An 18711-nucleotide genomic window follows, 5' to 3' on the forward strand; every position below is an offset into this window, starting at 1 on the left:
TCGCGCCATTGGATTACCACTTATTTCGATCCCTGGACAACTCCCTTCGTGGTAAAACTTTTAACGACGATGACGCTGTAAAATCTCACTTAACTCAGTTTTTGGCCGAAAAGGATCAGACTTTCTACGAGCGTGGAATTTTCAAGTTGTCAGAGAGACGGCAAAAGGTCATCGAACAAAATGGAAAATACATCACAGATTAAACTTCGTTCCAAGTAGAAAAAAAATTTGTTATTTCATTGAACAAATCGGCAATCACTTAGTTGCCAACTCAATATTTCACCTATCAACGAAACAATCTATAAGGCGTCGTGAACTGCGTTCATCGTGACGCTCGCGAGAAAACGTGAAAGTCAATCCGATTTAATATTGTTACGACGACTTTCTTCTGGTTTCGAACGACTTCCCGCGGCACAATCCGATTCATCCAGGTAAGACCCATTCGAAAGCCGACGGTACGCAGAACGGTACGCAGAACGGAACGAAGACAACAGAGACGATTATGCAATAATTGTGGTTTCAATTTTTCCTCGTTGCGGTTGAAGCACTATAACACGGACGAGATTGTTCTATGGTAACAATACAGGAATATTTCATTGTCAATTTTTCTCGGTCAGCGGATTTCATTTCAGATTGGACTGCGCCGCGAGTACTGCGCGTTTCTTTCGATCATCGAAGCCAAGTAAGAAAAGAATCCCAAACGGGATACTATTTTTCTTATTTTTTAAAATGACGTTTATATATATATATATATATTTCTTGAAACTTGTTACAGATCTTTGGTTTTATCTATATTTTATCTATATATTTATTTAAATATTTATATTTATATCTTTATAGATATCTTTTTCTATATAAATGTTCAATTTATGTCCTTAGCTTAGAGCATGGATGTCAAACTCACGGCCCGAGATGAACATTTTTGATGTCAAGTATCAGAGGACGTAAACAATAATTTAACTTTATATATGTTTATTACAATGTACTAGTCAAAATAAAAATTTTTGTTTCCATGAACATTGATTTTTTTTTGCAGCCCACCTAAAGTTAAGCATTGTTTATTTGGCCCAAGTTAGCTTTTGAGTTTAACACCCCTGGCTTAGAGGCACTTTAGGCTACTTAATATGTCTAAAAGAAAGATGTAAGAGAATAGTTCTAATTTTATATTTGGATATCAGGTTTGTACTTAGCTTCGATAGGAACTAGTTAACCTATTGACTGCAACGCAAATTTAGCGCGTCTTGTCCTGGGTGCCACGGTTTTATTTTGTAGAAAACACGAAGTTTTACAAAATATAATAATATTAAGTTACTGATACAATATTGCAATAGCTTTAATAATAAAAATTGATAATCAATATGTTCTCTACACTATATTATTATATTATTATATATAATATTACATATATTATTAATATAATATAATCAATTATATTACATATTATTATATATATATATATTATTAATATAATATAATCAATTATATTATATATTATTATTATATATATTATTATATTATACATTTTTCATTCGTCCTTTCTAATAGTTCCTAACTCAAACAGCCATTTGTAGCCAATCTAAACTTGCAGCACCCACTACGAGATATCTCGTAGCTGGCAGTTTTGGTACAGACGCTTACTGCGAGATATCTCGTAGTTGGCAGTCAATGGGTTAACCTCTTGCACTCGAGCGGTGACTCTGAGACGCCGCTAAAATTGTGCATAAAATGTATTGGCTTGGGGAATAAGTTCGTAGCGTTTTTATATTTTCTTTTATTTTACCTCCTGCGGACTTATTCCCCAACCTAATACTTTATCATATAAAATGGAAACACTGTAAGTCGAAAAATCGCATTGATTGAAAAAGGTTAATATTACACTAATAAAAAACAGTCAGTAAAAAAAGTCACCACTGAACACGATCGTTCTAAACAAGGCACCTACCTGTTTAACAGTGCGTAGACACGAAAAACCCTAGAAAGAAGTCGCCGACCGCTATGTTTACGCTGCGAGCGATCGCAGGCAGGAGAAAACGGCAACGATTTCGCAGAACATCGGCGGAACATCGCATCGATATACCTCAGCTCCTATCGGCAAAACCTGCGCAGAATCTCGTCCTATCCCCGCATCGCCGTTTCCATCGCCTCGTGAGCTACTTTAGACTCAACGTTGCGCTACTTACTTCTGTTTCGCGCGGCTCTTACCGTCGGTCGCCGCGGAAAAGAAAACAAATTGTTTTGCTGCGTGTATCATTATAAAAGGCGTTCCATGGCGTCCGGTCGCGTGCACGGGCGCGTAACTGCGTGCCGCGCGGCCGAGAGGTGCCGCCGGAACGGAACTTTCTACGGCGCATCGTCGGCGTGTGAACGTACCTGCCGAGGACGACCGATGGTAAACGAGGAACGCGGCGATCTCGTATCCGAGCGGCGTCGCTCGCCAGGTGGAGTCCCCCCACGCGCGGTCGGCGGAACGGTACGGCTACAGTTCGTTCCACCGGTTGGTTCGCTACGACTCGAAAGCTGCGCCGGTGCAGAGAGAGAGACAGGTCTCGACGGTATCGCACAGTGACACGGTGGTCGCGGTAACCGCGACGCGTACATACCGCGATGATTACCTGTGAAATATCAGCGGGGTGCCGTGCCCGTGCGTTCGATTAAACAAATTCCGCGATCGTTGATCGAACCGTCGACGGAACCGTAAAAGACGTTGGCACCTCGCGACGATTCAAATTCGATTCGAATTTGAAATTCGAACGCGGAGAGCGGAAATCGCGGCCGAGCGCATCCATATAATCTGCGCGACGGTGAAATGTCGAACGGCCGATGATCGCCGAGGACCCGAAAGCATGAACCTGTGGGAAAATCGTGCGGGATCGGGGCTCGTTCGCGGCGAGAAAACGGGCTACGTCGCGGACAACCATGACGGCGCGTCGTATCGTTTAGAAGTGCGCTACCCACGTTCGCCGTCCGAGATCGATAAACCGTAGTGTCACTGAAAATGAGCGTTCGCTTGCGCACCAGGAACTTGCGACTGGCCCGTGGCTCGCGAACAGGACACCGATGATCCGGACAACAACGGCGCACCGTTGACTGGTGTCTCTCGCTCGCGGCGACGGCGGTGTGGCAGTGGCGACGGTGACGGCGAGGGTGTACGGTGCGACGGTGGTGGCATGGTTGACGAGGACGACGGTGAAGCGTGTCGTCGGTACGGGTGTTGATCAGGGGGGAGGGGGGGCTCCGATGGTATATTCCGAGCGGAATCGCCGTGTGGTCGCGGATATTCGGGCTGCGACGAGACCTCCTCCGTCGTTCCTTCGTATTCGCGTAGGACGACGAAACGATCTCGGCGTTGATTAGCCTGCTCTCGTCGCGGGCGGCCTGGCGGCTATCGATTTTATTCCGTGCTCTGCTCGGAAGATTATCGACGTTCTTATTGCATACTGGCTGACACCGCCGCCGGAGATGCGCACCGATTCCGTCAGGATGTGTCCCCGGTGGACGGTTTCCGGCCGTCCGTGAGGCCGACGAGATTCCGACGGCGAATCCGAGGGGAGGGGGGGGGGCGACTCTCGCGACGACGCCGATGAGAGTGCACGCGTTTCAAGGAACGGCCGTCCTGTAGGATCGACGGTGGTGGTGCGTGCGTGCGTCCGCTGGGGAACATGGCGTGCGGAGCGAACGGCACGATCGCCTAACCGCGATCGCGGCACGTCGATCGGATCGATCGGAGAACTGTGTGGAAACGCGTGTGCGCCGCCACGAGGCCCGCTTGGTGCCCGATCGAGAATGATATAAGGGAAACAAGTGGCCGCGAGGACGAGGGGACGCCGACACCGCCGCGGAGTGGAAAGGACCGAGAGAAGAAGGAGGAGGAGGCAGGAGGAAGGATATCCGAACGAGGGAACCGGAGACAGCTTCGAAAGAAAGCCCGATAATGAAGGAGCACGGAAGCAAACTTCCGGCGGAGCAGCCCGCGAAGATTCTCAAGTCCCTGCTGAAGAAGCCCGGCCAGTCGAAGACGCGGTCGCAGAAGAACCGTGTGGTGATCAACGAGAAGCTGAACGAGTTCTTCGCGGCCGATTACATAATACTGATCAAGGAGGAATGCTGCGCGGACTACGAGGAGGACTGCGACTGCTGCTGCCAGGAGCACGAGTTCCTGCGGCTGGGCAACTGCAAGGAGTGCAGGGCCGAGCTGAACCTGCACTTCGGCATCGCGGACGACAACGATCCGCGGTACCGGGACGTCGAGAGGGATCACGAGGAGATCACGCTCGGGGGAGACGCGCCGAGGGACAAGGGTGGCTGCGACGGCGAACGGTTCGGCTGCGGGGAGCTGCACGCCGAGGACGTCGAGGAGGAGGAAGAGGAGGAAGAGGAGGAGGAGGAGGAGGAGGAGGAGGAGGAGGAGGAAGAGGAGGAAGAAGAGGAGTACGAGGGAGAAGAATGCGAGATAGCGGACGAGGGGGAGGAGGTCGTCGAGGACGCGACCGAGGGTGCACAGAGGAAGAAGGGTAAGAAAGCGGAGCCGAGGGAGATCGAGCTCAAGGAGACGGATCACGTGGCCAGGAGCGTGCCGAGGGAGAAAAAGACGAGGGCCGACGAGTTCGGAGCGGACCCGAACCGTAGGCAAATCCCGGAAACGAAACCGTGCGGCGTCTCGACGTCGACGCCGACGACCCCGTCCGTGGCCTCCTCGTCCCCGCCGACGGAACCACCGCCGCCGCCGCCTCCGCCGCCGCCTCCGAGGCCGCAATCAACCTTGGACAGGTCGATGTACTCGTCGCCGCTTCCGCGCCAGGAGCCGCAACAGCACGAGACCCTCAGCCCACCGGAGGGTTACAAGGACGTCTGCTCGAACGGAGAGGTCCCCGACGCGCCGGCACCCTGCCTCAGGACCTCCTCGGATCATGTTCGGTGTCGTAGACCGCCAGGTGAGCGTTGCGCAACTCGCGCCGCCTTCTGCGACGCTCCCGATGCACGTAACACGCTCGGAAAACGTGAGACGCGTCGCTGCGAACCGTCTACAGCAGGGGTGTCAAACTCAAAAGCTAACTTGGGCCGAATAAACGATGCTTAACTTTAGGTGGGCCGCAAAAGAAAGATCAATGTTCATAGAAACAAATATTTTTATTTCGACTAGTACATTGTAATAAACGTATATAAAGTTAAATTATTGTTTACGTCCTGATACTTTTGACATCTATATATTATCTTTCCTATTTCGGGAGAAATTTTATTGACCGAGACTATTTCTATTTTATTTTTACCTTGCGTCGGATATATATTGACTGGGCCGCAAAAATGTTCATCTCGGGCCGCGAGTTTGACACCCCTGGTCTACAGGGTGTCTCCGAACAGGTGGCAACGAGGGCCGAGACCGTGCGAGGATGGAATTTACGCTGGATGCGTCGTTCTTGGACACTGCAATTTAGTATTCGCGTGCGCAACAGTCGCCTGTCTTAAAGGGGAGCTTCGTTTAGGCCGCTCCGAACCATCCGTCTTTCGCGGCTGTCCTCTGTAAAACTGGCAAAGGGTTGCTTCTGAAACTTTTAGAACGATTCGACGATTATTTTATAAACGCAGGATCTGATCGCCTGTAGAATTGAATTTCTGCCGGAGACTCTCGAGTCTCGTAATCTTGAAACTTAACGCTTGAAAGAAGCAAATTGTTTAGCTTTACACTTTTTAATTTCTTCTGGCATTAATAAATTGCGTACGAGGATTTTTAAAATACTAAGAATATTTTCCTGGGGTACTAGACTTTGTGCAATATATTTAAATATTGATAACAACGAGCAATATGCAGTAAATTCTCCCGAATTTTCCTTCGGCTTGCAAACAAAAATGGACAATTTTTAACATGTTTAATGGACAATTAAATGTTAAATAGACATGTCAAATGGACAATTTATAACAATTTAACAACACGTTTTTATAATTACTGACAATCGGCAACTATAAGAATGAGCCGCGAGGCCCGACTAATCGTATCTCCTCTTCCCAAATCGTCCATCTTTGTTTCTCAAACTGAAGAAAAACTACGAAGAATTTACCGTATCCCGATTTGTTGTCGTGTACGCGATCGAATCGCACGTTTGCATCCTCTATGAATAAAACGTACGGTTCCGACGTCGTCGTAAAACGGTTAACTATTTTTATAAAGTCGACGAACCCGCGAAACCCCTTCATGAAAGCATAAAAATCGATCGGTCGCATCGATTCGGGGACACCCTGTAGCCGTGTCGATTGTCCGTTCGTCGGGGAATCGACGCGAATTGAAGCAGCGTCGAAGAAAGAAGAAGCTGTTTAATTGAAGCCCGAGCCCCGAGAATGTTCGCACACGGTCGTTGCGCGTGTTTCCCACGTATTTAAAACGCAGGCCTCTGTTCGCAAAGCCGTATCGGAGCGTCGGTGTTACGGGACCGTGTGCCTGTTACACCGTGGCTGGTAGCCTCCCGAGATTAATTTAGCAGCCGGCCGAGCGGCTCGTTATTATTTTCGTTTCGCAACGGTGAGGTAACTTCTTTAACGCGATCAAGTATCTATTTAACGCGCGAACATCGATCGCGTATTTGCGGCGTGTTCCCGAACGTTGAAATGTCGATGCACACACGGCGGCGCAGGCAGGCCGCCTCCTCTCGCATACTCGCCGGAAGTATAGCGTAGCGTAGCGTGACTCCGGTGTTTTCACGGTGCGTACGCGACAAGGACGCTGCGGGTATACATTCCTGGGAAAAAAAGATGATCACCCTCGCCTACGCGCGAAGGAGGCCTCTTTTGTTCAGCGCGCTCTGTCTACCGTGCGTGCCCCGGCCGACGGCAGCGATTTTATTAAAAAGAAAATACTAATGACATTTTGCAGCGGCGCCGGTCGAGGAGCGATCCGCGTACGATCGTCAGAAGCCCGAGGACGAGGACGCAGCCGGCAATGGGAAAAAAGCGAACGAACAACCGCAACGAACGACGTCCACCGGTGTGTGTTTATGCGTTTCCTTTTCCTTGCCTACATCCTGCAGAAATTGCAGCGGTGCCCCTAACTTTCACAACGCCGGTAATCTATTATTAGAGCCGAGATACTTATGCAAATCCAGATTTGCATACATAGATTCGGGAAACCTGACTATTCGAACGGACTGTGTCCACGTTTTCCTCTTTTTCTTTTCTTTTTCTTTGCAAACGGTTCCAAACAAATTAAACAGAATAAAACGAAACGGCGCCCGGCGGTGCTGAATTTTTCACGTCGCTCCACGCCGCATACGAATGCCCGGCCATTTTTACGCGCTGCGAATGCCGCGCGAAGTGCCGCGCGGTCCGGTTTCAGCGCGCAAATGAAATATCGCTTTATCGGCCGAAGCTTTCGCGAAAGGGACGGGACACCGCGTCCACTCCGATCGACTTCTGGGCCCTCGAAATGCGCATTAACGGAGGGATTTTATCGACCACCGTGTGTCTGGCCGCGCGGCGTGGTTCATTGACAGCGCGAGCCGGGTCTATTTAAGCGGTTCAATTGCTAGGAATATGCGAATATGGCCGGCGTCCACGGTGAAAGTAGAAAATATTGCGCTGACCGGACGGTTTCGTTTGCAGAAGCACGGCATCGGTACCTCGTCGAGACGATAACCATGACGACCGTGACGGAGCGGCGGATCGTGCGCGAGATCAGCGAGGAGAAGGAGTGCATCGTGCAGCGGGAATGCGTGGAACGAGCCGGGGACGAGAAGACCGACAAGAAGACCGTCTCCGACAGGATCGCGCTCGAGGCTCGGGCGAACGATGCCGCGAATCCGATCGACTGCGCCGGAGAACGCGGCGAGGAAACGTCGTCGTCGGGCCTCGGCGCGGCCGACGGCCGCGATGAAACGGTGCCAACGAAGCCGATCGTCGGAAGCGACACGGCGAAGGACGCCGAGGAGGATCGTCTCGGTCGCGGCGAGGCGGCGTCGGATATGAAGGAGCTCTCCCTAGTATTTAAGATCGGCAACTCTTCTCTGGCGAACAACAGTCTGAAGCCGAACTCCGCCGTCAGACAGTTGTTCCCGAACCCGAAGTTCGTTTCGCCGCCGCCGGCACCGCTCGGTAAGTTGTCCGTACCCTCGGCGAGCTCGCCGGACGACTCCCAGGGCGATCATCGTTCGGTTTCGAGCGAGAGCATGCGCGTCCTTGACCCCGTAAAGCGATCGAAAACCTTCGACAACACCACGAACTCGTTCGACGACGACGCCGACCTGATCAAGAGAACGATCGAGAGGAACACGCTCCGTCGGAGTCTGCTCGACAAGTATCGCTCCAGCTCCCGCAAGAAGAACCCGCCGTCGAAGCACCTGTCCCTGGAGGAGCGGATCCGCCAGCTGACCTGCGTCGACCAGGACGAGGAGGACTCGATCTGCTCGAACCTGATGGAGAACACGGACTCCGTGGCGAGCGCGGACATCGACGTCGATCTCTTGGAACGAGACTCGCCCTCCGGACAAGAGGAGACCGTCGCGTTCCCGGCGACGAGGTCGCTGGTTCGTAACGCGACCACCACGGTCGAAACTACCGTATCACCGACCTTGACGCCGACCGTGACGCCCGCGCCGACGCCGACGTCGACGCTGCCGCTGCCAACAGCGATGCCGCCGATCGTCCCAGGATTCGATCTTTCCGACGCAACGATCCCGTCGACCGGGAACTCGATGGCGGCCACGTTCCTGGCGTCGAACTCCTCGTTCACGTCCGTCACGACGACGATCACGGCCTCGAATTATCATAAGCAGAACTCGCTGGGCGGCGGTAGCGGCGGGGGCGGTGGCAGCAGCAGCAGCAGCAGCGGCTCGTCGACCACCATCTCGGATCAGTCGCACAATCACTCGACGTACAAGAAGCTGGCGGACCTGTTCGTGCACAAGAAGCACTCGAACATGCCCGATTTGGGCCTCGGTAGCAACGGGAAGAACACCGTCGCCAAGGAGTGCCAGCAGTCGAAGAATTCGGTGGCGAGGACGAACCATTTGGACGTGCGCAGACAGTTCCTGGCGAGCTTGGCGCCGCTGTCCTGCGTGACCGTCAGCAACACGGATAACCAGGAGGATTACTACCGCCACGACTCCAGAACAATGCCCGGCGAGAATCGCGAGTTGTCGGCGAACTACAACAACGCCGCTTCGCCGTACAATCTGGAGGACATCGAGGCGGCCCTGCGAGAGAACGATCGGAACTACGTTGGCCCGCCGGACGTGACCAAAGGGACGCCGATGATCATCAACAAGCCCGACATCGGGGACAACGCGACCGACGAGCTGCTGGCGTTCGTCGAGCAGGACAAGTTCCGTACCGAGAGACTGAAGCGTCGTTACAACGAGGTCGACGATCACTACTTTTCTAAAATGCACAGCATAAACGCCTACGCGACGGACAGCGGCAGACTGGAGAAGATCGCGGACGGCAGGAGCGAGCGGGACGAGAATCGCCAGCAGCAGCGGAACAACGAGGCGCAACGGGCGACCGATCTTCGTTACAGCGGCGGCGGCAACAACGACAAGAGAGGCGAGAGCGTCGGGAGCAACGACGCCGCGGTGAACGCCGTCGACAACGACAACAACGATGAGGACGGCGACGACGACGAGCTGAACGACTACGGCTTCAATCGTCGGCCGTCCGTGACTGGCATCAAGCAACGATTGTCGAACCACACCTCCGTCGAAACCTTCCATCGCGCGGTCTTGGAGAACGACGCATTGAACGTTCCCAAGTCGTCGAACTACCATTCGCCGCAACCGACCTATTACGAGACCAATAACAGCGTGCAGATCGACGGCCGGATCCGATTGTACGACGAGACGGCGATCGACAACGCGACCCCGCACTCGTTCATCGGCACCCTGCTCACGGACGACCGGGACGCGAACACGATCAACCGAATCAACACGATGCAGAAGCAGATCGACGACATCTATCAGACGATCGTCGAGAATACCAATGTCGCCGAGCAGCCGGCGCTGGAGCGTGGCCCGTACGCCGAGGACGCGTTCGCCAGGCAGCACGGCCAGCTGCCGGTGAACGAGGCCGCGTTCCACTTTTATCAGGAGCAGAAGAACGGCCAGCAATACTTCCAGGAACAGCTGAACGCGGTGAACGCGCGTCACGTCCGAGGCGTGGCGGCCGGGGCCGAGGAGATGGACACCGCGATCGCGGGCAGGGAGTACGCGATGAACAATCACCCAGCGACCGTCCGGCGCAGAGACCCTACCGCCGCGGTCGTGACCACCACTCTGGCCAACAACCGCTGCAACGTCATGCCGGTGATGAACAACGAGTTCCCGCCGAACGGAAAGTGTTACCGAACTATGTACTTCGTTCCGTACAACGGGCTGTCCGATCCGACCTATCAGAACATCCAGCGCATCCTGCCGGCCCATCCATCCCCCAGTTACGCGACCCACATCGAACGGTACCCGTACCCCAGGTCGAACAAGACCGATCCGCTGCAGCCGCGACCCCAGTCGATCCCCGCGGCCCAGCAACAACAGTTGCAGCAGCAGCTGAGATACTATCACATCGCCAACCGGCCGATCGCGCCGATATCGAACTTCGCGCAGACCAACATACCCTCTCCGTTGCCCCCCGGCTCCATAGGCGCGCACCCCGTGCCCCCCGGCGCCGCTTCTTTCGACTCCCGGCTAGCTTCGATGACGTCACCCGACCCCGTCGCGCTGCAACCCGCGCTACAGCCGGCGCTGCAACCCGCCTTGCAGCCCGCGCTACCGCCCGCGTTGCAGCCAGCCCTGCAGCCCGCGCAACAGACCCTGCACTTGCATCTGCACCAACATCAGCAGACCTCGGAGGACTTCCGAATATCCGGCGTCGCGTTCGCCTCGGTCCCGCGAACCGCCGGCCACTCCCTGCAGCTTCACCATCATCACCATCATCATGAACACCAACGGCGTCAGCCGGCGTTTTATCAAATCCCGGCGACCACCGCGAACATAACCGCCACGTCCTCCGCGTCGTCGTACACCGTTATCGCGCCGACCAGGTGCGCCACCATCGGCGGCAGCGGCCTCGCGAACACCGAGAACTCTTATCGGTTCTATCAGCTGCACCTGGGCCGCACGGTGGTCACGCCCGCCGCCGAGCTGCAGTCCGCCCAGACGTTCTTGTCTTCTTCTACCTCGACCTCTACCTCGATCGCACCCTGCACCACCGCGTTCTCGCAGTCCGTCACACCGGCCTCGTCCTCCTCGTACTCGTCCCCGATGCCCGTGTCGTATTCTCCTCTGGCCACGGTGACCGGCATCGCGACTCAACAGGCGTCCATGCTCGTGCTTCCTAATCACGCGACCGAGAATCCCCATGGAGCACCGCAGATCGATTCCAATCACGTACCCGCGTCGAAACCTGGGGTCGCGTCGACGTCCTGTTCGTCGTCGTCGTCGTCCTCGTCGAACTCTTCGGTTTCATCCTCCTCCTACTCCTCCTCGTGCTCCTTCTCTTCTTCCTCCTCCTCCTCTTGCTCGCCCTCCTCCCTGCAAATCCCCTGCTCGCCCTCGAAGCAACAGCATCACCAACAGCATCAGCAATCCGTCGGCCCCCCCTCCTACGCTGTAATCGAACGCGGCGTACCGGAAGGGGCCGCCAGCACCGGCCCCCAGGACGTTTCCCAGCCAGGAATGTTGCTCGCGTCGAACCCCTACGTCCCGAGGAATCCCAGCGGGGTCTCGTTACCCAGTCACGTACAGAATTCGGTGTACTACGCGATGAACGTTTAGACTCTGTGTGCGCATGCGCGGACGATAGACCCGGCATGGGTACGCCTTGTCCTCGGAGAGCGGATCGCCCCTGGAGGCACGCTTCCGGGCAAACGAGGGTCCTCGCTAGTTCTCGCGGAATCGTACAGCGGGCGCGGACAATGGTCGCTCAGTCTTTCAGCGAAAACGTACGGCATTGACGCAACTAAGATGTTTCAGTACTCGCGTGCACACTGAACGTGCTTCTTCTTCTTGGCGACGAATAGTTTCTTTCGCTGCGACCTTGTCGTTGAACTTTTTCATCGAACGTTGCTTCACCTTGTCCCCGAAGGTGTTCTTCTCCATGAAATAATGGAAGGTATTCCGATGATGTCCACACGTTCGAGTATCTCACCCTACCGGTCGCTATGAAATTAAAAGACTGAGTGTAAAAATACATTTTGACCTACCGAGTCTAAATCGTTGTCCCGCGTAGAGGCGTGGCTTCGTTGCTCCCGATTCATCCGGGGCCAATGTTGGACGGCGTGGATAACCTCTAGATTTTTATTAATCGTCGAGGCCGACGTTGCTGGTCACCGACGTGATGTTATATTTTTCAACGACCAGGCTCGTCCTGCCCGTGCAGCAATTCCTTTTCTAGAATGTCACGCGGGTGACTAACGACCGACCGCCTTTAACCCCTTGTCGTATTTTGACGAGTCCGACTCGTTATGAAAATTTCTGATAATAACTTATCGAGTATAGATGTGTTATTCTGTCCTTTGAAATTGGAATGAAATTCTAATCTCTTGTCATCAATATTTAAGCATTCGAGTAAATTTAGGCACACACGATAAGCATCAATTTTCTTTCCCTTCTAAGAAATTATTGCAATCGAAAAATTTCTAATCATAGTAACTGCGAAGAAGACGGTATGTCAAGGGGTTAACGAGCGATAAGAATCTGATTTAAAAAAAAAAGAAACGTACGGCCAACGCGTTCACTCTTCTTCTCGTTTCTCTTCGCCCCGATCGAAAGATTCCTAAATGTCGTACAGAGACACAGACTCGAATAACTGCATTTTACCACGGACAGTGGACGGAACAAACGCAAAGTGATCTTTTTAAAAGAGCTGTTCGTTCAAGTACAAAAAAAGAAAGAAAAGAAAAATAATAACCGTCGGATGCGTTTTTCTCGTTGTTGGGGAACGAGCTGGGCACCGTGTTTTCGACGATGCCCCCCTGCCAGTACCGCGTGCTCGTCACAAGTGCCCAAATAACAAACGAAACAAGAAATTCTACGTTCGTTCCGAGAACCATTTGCAATAGTTAAATGTAAACTTTACGAACTCACCACGTTTGCTACACCAAATGTACTTGTATACACGTATGCACAGGCATACGGTTTAATATCGGAGACATTCGTCGATCATTCTCGGCGATATACGATCGAGTCGCGTTGCCGCGATTTCGAAACGTAATTCGCACAGGGAGACATTTTGTTCGTTCCGTTGTGCATATTGTGTACCAATGGTTATCGATTCTAGTCATGGTAAAAAAAAAAAAACGCGTACGCTAATAACCACAAGTATAAAAGCAAAGTACGTTCGGTACATTTAACAAAGTATGTTAAATTTAAGTATACGTGCAAGTATAACTAGCAGTGACAAAGATTCGCGAGTAAGTTGAATTCAATTTCTGTGGCGGAATTGATTAAATAATTAAGCGTATGAAAAGGAGGGATGCATTGTGAACTGAAACGTCTCGTCTCGCGCAATGATTAACAAAAAAAAAAGAAGTCTTCTTTGATCAGTTCATCGGAAAAGCAAGATGATGTCTGACAGATCTCTCTTTTTGTTCTAATTCTTTGCTAGTTTGTTGTTTCCCCCTCTCTCTCCCTCTCTCACTCTCCCTACCTTCCTTCCTCTCTCTCTCTCTCTCTCCCCCCTCCTTTTTCTGTATTTCGCGAGAATTGAAATACTTGAAAATTTGCCACAGCGAATTCGTCGGAACAACGAAAATGGCGATAAGGGCAATATTATTAGCAACTTGTCATTTAGCTGACGCGCAATGCTACGTTATTTTCGTTACTTTGTCGTGGGTGTCGTTCGAGCTTTTCCAAAGAACGTCTTTAAAACTGACCAGGAAAATAATACACGCTGTTTCGCAGAAACAAAACGGTAGACGACTTGGCAATGATTCACACGGGCGAGCGAATTACGTAGGTACACGATGTAATGACCGTGTATCGCAGTCAGTACTGTAGCGACTTAAATATTATAGGAACAAAGTATTAACGTATTAGAGTAGAGCATAAGGTAATGTTCGGCGTCGGCGACGGCGCTCGAACGTTGATTAGTTTCGATCCAAAGTTAAGTACCAAACATTTCGTGGTAATACACAGCCAAATTTAAGGACAAGTTTTACATGTACCATATAATTTACTTAATTCTTGAAAAATATCACCGTGAACAAAAACAAAAATGTGTATGTAAATAAAGCTTCAATCGTACAATCGTGTTCATGTCCCTCTTGTGATTGTGTACAAAAGAAACTTTTTGTGAAACCGGGACGAATCATCGAGAAGTCATCGATGGTAGAAAAAAAGAAAAAAAAACGAAATAATAATCGACTCACCGAAAGAAACTTTCCGGAATTCGCCTATTTTGTATCGCCGACGAGATATTTGGAATTATACAGTCACGGCGGTGTGTCGACGTATAAATTGTGAGAAATGTACTCCGTAGGCTCTCGATTCCATGTGTTTTAAAACTGATTTATTAAAGAATTCACACTACCAATTTATCCATAAAAACTTCTTACACATTAAAGCAGTTGAATATGTCGCCGTGTTCTTTTTAATACGCAACTTTGTATGGATGTTTCGCAGTCCTCGATGATTATACACATCAATTCTTTCGTACGAATAGTCGAAAAGTATTCATGCCCGCCAAAGTAAATCGGTTCAAGTCCAACGGATCAGTCGCAGGCTGGATCTTTTTCAACGAATCGGCTCGTCGATACGTTATGCACTCCCGATGCATGTACAAAATCGTTCTTCTTCTGTTTTTCATTTTCTTTTTTTTTTCGTTTTTTGTTTGTGTGAATTTTCTCGTTCGACTCGAGCACGTGTCGGTAACGAACGACAGATCGCGGGGTACCGGTCCGTTAACGATCTTGTCCCTATCAATGTGCCTTTACGTTCGAATAAGTCGCGAAACAAACCTGCAAAAATAAAGAAAAACCTTTTGTTTCTTTTACTCTACGCATCGCAAAAAGATACTGCATTTTGAAATAATCGACGCAGTTGATTTATTGCGAGGAATGCACTTCGCGGAAAGTGCCGGTGTCGGAAACATTTAAGAAACCACGCGTTCAATGTCGGAGAATATGTTGATAATCAACACGACTTATACTATATAAATTGTCAATTATATAGTCTTACAATTAATTATATATATATATTTTCCGTTTTTTACGGGCTAGTCCATTTTAATGTGCCCGCTAACTCCGCTGCAACCGGCGAGTTCTAACTTTGTCCTCGCTTCGTAGACGACGAGAGAATCGCTGTTACAAAAAATCTTGCATTTCCATGTATATATATATTTGTTTGTATAATCAAAGAATTACATAGAAACGCCTATTTCGGAACAAATCTTTTGAAGGATTCAAAGTCTAGGCAATACATTAATTGTAGGAACACTGTTTTGTAGCAGGCACATTAACTGGGGGCGCATGATTGTGAACAGGCACATTAATTCGGGAAGCTTGAACGTGTTCGAAAACACTTGTAAGGGCACACTAAATGAGGCAAAATAATGTCTTTTTATTTTAATTAGAAAATGATGAAAAATTAACATTTCCTTTATCGGAGAGGTAAATTAAGAAACCAATGGAAATTTTGAGCGGACGTAATCGAAACCGGTGATGCCGGTAATTAATTCATCGATGAGCAAATCGGCTCGATGGCACATTCATAGGGACCGGTACCCCATGGATACTCGCTCGGATTTCGGAACAACTGATCGTCGAAAATGTTCTCGCATGCACCTTATGATGAAACGATTCACAGTCTTCCTCTGTATAGCGCTAATAGATTTTCGAAATGACATCGGCAGCGCTCTACAACAGGATACATCGTCTTCTTCTAACCGGCTCTGGAGGTTCTAAAGCTGCTAGAATCGCTTCGTCGAACACGTTTTTCAATCCTTTCTAAAAAGCAAAGCGGAACGACGCTATAAAGGTGGAAAAGCGCTTGGTACACGGCGAATCGGATCCGTATTAAAACTAAAGATACCTGTGTAAGCGCGCTGCATTCAACATATTTGACCGCTTTTAATTCTTTCGCAAGTTTTTCACCTTGTTCCGCCGATATGGGCTTTTGCTTATTCTTTGCAAGCTTCTCGATAGTTGGTACGTCGTCTCGCAAATCGATTTGGGTACCAACTAACAAGAACGGCGTTTTTTGACAGTGATGAGTTATCTCTGGAACCCACTGATAAAACACGTATTACTTATCTCTACGAAATGCTTCTTTAGACAGGTGCTATCAGAATTAATTGCCGGATGTGGAAACTTACTTTTTCTTTGACATTTTCAAAAGATGATGGCGACACTACTGAAAAACATACAAGAAATACATCTGTTTGAGGATAACTCAAAGGACGCAGCCGATCATAATCTTCTTGACCTTTGAACACACAAAAAAGAGACGCAAATAAAGTACGGCCCGTAAACGAATTGCTCTTAAAACATTAAAAATCGCATCTGTCAGCAAACTTCAACCCTCGAAACGAATTTACGGGAATAGAATGGCGGTAACATAAAAATTCCTTCAAAGGTTGATATCGATGACAAAAAACAATTGAAATTGTTTGGAATTGAATAGAATGCTTACCAGCTGTGTCAAATAATCCTAACGTATATGGTTCACCACCGATCATAACCGTGACCGCATAATTGTCAAACACTGTTGGAACATATTCAGATGGGAATTTGTTGGTAGTGTACGATATCAACAGACAAGTTTTACCTACTGCACCATCGCCCACTACAACGCACTTGATTGTTTGCATTTTGTTCGTTTTGCTTGGATCACTCTACGCAAAAGGAATAGCAGTATGTTATTAGAGACAGTTCGGGATCCGATGGGATGGGCAGTTTCTTACACGAGATTATTTGTCAGCGGCGTGGCTGATTTCTGTCTTGTTCCGTTCCATCGAGTTCGGTCTTGTCTAGTCCCACGAGTTTTGTCAGGTCATGTCGCGTCCCATTACATCCAGTCACGTCCAATTACGTCCGGCAACGTCTCTGTCGTGTCCTCTCCGAATTAAGGGACGTAATCACCGATTGCTTAGTCGAAAAAGCCTCGCCAAAACTTGCGAAACAGCACGTATGTATGCGTGTATCTCTCTGGACAAGAAACGTGAACCGCGTCCGTCGAACCTCAACGCGAGTCAATGGAATTACACATAGGCCTCCTCTGGAATTATTGTTTTTTCAGATCGCCATTTTACAGATCCCATGGGTTATTGGAGTTTATCTTCCGATCCGATATCATCCGGATACGTGGACGAATCGATCCAATCGCAGCTGCCCGGCTCGGACCCAGTAAAAAAGGTAGCGCAATCGTGGAATGCAATATACGAAACTTAACTGAAACATTCACGAGCAACTGGGCGTCGACAACACACTTCACTGTCACAAATTTTTCGAACGAGGCTAGACAGCCAAACGAACCTGTTTTTTTAGCTCGCAGTCGCCATCTATAGCGCGGCAAAGCGTACTACGACTTAACAGTTCTTTCGAAACTTTTTATCTTCCTAAATCGTGCGACGTTGATATCCTACATTCTATCTCTCCAGACAGCAGAGCCAGAAGGTATTAAATTATGCTTTGAAAAACATTATGCACGCAGTTACAAAAAATATATCAAGGAGTTCGCGGAACAGACATACGTATTTCTGCAAGATGTCGCTTACGATTCCTATTTCGCACACGTTGTACAAGTTGTTCTGGAGCGATGTTCGGAGCGTACAATTTGTGTACGCAAGCGTATTAACATTTTCATAAGTCTCTCGTAAAAATCGTTTGCGATAGCAACGTCTAAATCAATCGTTATATTTGCCAAAGGCGTTCGATGACACCTTGCGTTTGGTCCTCAATTATTCAATGACTCGAGCCTATATTCAGGTGAATCGTTCGTTTGAAATTCCTTGAAGTTTGATTCCGATCGATGCGATTCAAGCCGAACGGTTCGGAACAAGACGGACGCAAGGATACAGACAGAATCTATCGCGTCGATATCGCGTATACAAGAACAAATTACAACATTGTGAAACATAATTAATTGATTTTTGAAGTTTGGTTAACTATTACGTTAACTAATTATATTTTGCGTCGTTCGATTTTCTTACACGATATCGACACTGTAGAGACTCCTGAGCAATTCTGTACCCTCGGTTTAGTTTCTTGTGCCCCCATTTTACCAAAATTAATATTTCTATACAACCCTGCGTTGTGCATATGTAGACGATTGCGACGCCTTTTTTGGAGAAGAAACGAAGCTCCGTTCGATGTCTTTACAGCGCCAATTCGGCTAGTGGCAAAACGCTGAAACTATTAACCAAAACGGACTGTAAGTAACTTAGCTAACAGTTTGAGCGTTTTGCCACTACCTCAATTGGCGCTGTACAGACACCGAACTAAGCTTTACTTTTTCTCCGCAAGAAGCGCCACAATCGCCCATATACTATGCACAATGCAAGATCGCCTAAAAACATTAATTTTAGCAGAATGAGGGCATGAAAAACTAATCCAAGGTTACGGAATTGCTCGGAAGAATTTACCGCGTCGATATCGCGTAAGAAACCGAAACAGCAACGACACGAAATAGAAAATTAGTTAACGTTACAGTTAACCAAACTTCGAAGAGCAATTGTTACGTTTCGCAATGCAGTCACTTGTTTTTGTATACGGTAAAACCGATCGAACTTCCTTATTTCGTT

General features: G+C 49.3%; 2 protein-coding genes and 1 long non-coding RNA gene across 6 annotated transcripts; 2 read left to right on the top strand and 1 right to left on the bottom strand.

Annotated features, from left to right (window-relative positions):
* The first annotated feature begins 256 nt into the window (after positions 1-256).
* LOC143259875 (uncharacterized) lies at positions 257-1017 on the top strand. Its single transcript, XR_013033900.1, has 2 exons — positions 257-682; positions 880-1017. It is a non-coding gene; the product is annotated as an uncharacterized LOC143259875 (long non-coding RNA).
* Positions 1018-2473: 1456 nt separating this feature from the next.
* Positions 2474-14550, top strand: LOC117229079 (uncharacterized). Its single transcript, XM_033485219.2, has 3 exons — positions 2474-4931; positions 6863-6973; positions 7588-14550. Exons 1-3 carry the CDS (start codon positions 3932-3934, stop codon positions 11745-11747), a joined length of 5271 nt encoding a protein of 1756 aa, XP_033341110.2. The 5' UTR covers positions 2474-3931; the 3' UTR covers positions 11748-14550.
* LOC117229082 (cdc42 homolog) lies at positions 14460-17408 on the bottom strand. Of its 4 annotated transcripts, none has more exons than XR_013033903.1 (5): positions 16602-17408; positions 16285-16394; positions 16002-16199; positions 15755-15916; positions 14460-14929 (listed from the first exon to the last, which is right to left on the bottom strand). XR_013033903.1 is itself a non-coding variant. In XM_033485222.2 (5 exons), exons 2-5 carry the CDS (start codon positions 16777-16779, stop codon positions 15827-15829), a joined length of 576 nt encoding a protein of 191 aa, XP_033341113.1. In that variant the 5' UTR covers positions 16780-16803; positions 17051-17407; the 3' UTR covers positions 14460-15826. The 4 variants fall into 4 exon arrangements, 3 of the variants coding, with proteins under 3 accessions (XP_033341113.1, XP_033341112.1, XP_076379984.1); XM_033485222.2 differs by having other exon boundaries at positions 14460-15916; positions 16602-16803; positions 17051-17407; XM_033485221.2 differs by having other exon boundaries at positions 14460-15916; positions 16602-16803; positions 16873-17407.
* Positions 17409-18711: the final 1303 nt, after the last annotated feature.

This window comes from Megalopta genalis, chromosome 7 (genome assembly GCF_051020955.1).
Source record: "Megalopta genalis isolate 19385.01 chromosome 7, iyMegGena1_principal, whole genome shotgun sequence".
NCBI lineage: Eukaryota > Metazoa > Arthropoda > Insecta > Hymenoptera > Halictidae > Megalopta > Megalopta genalis.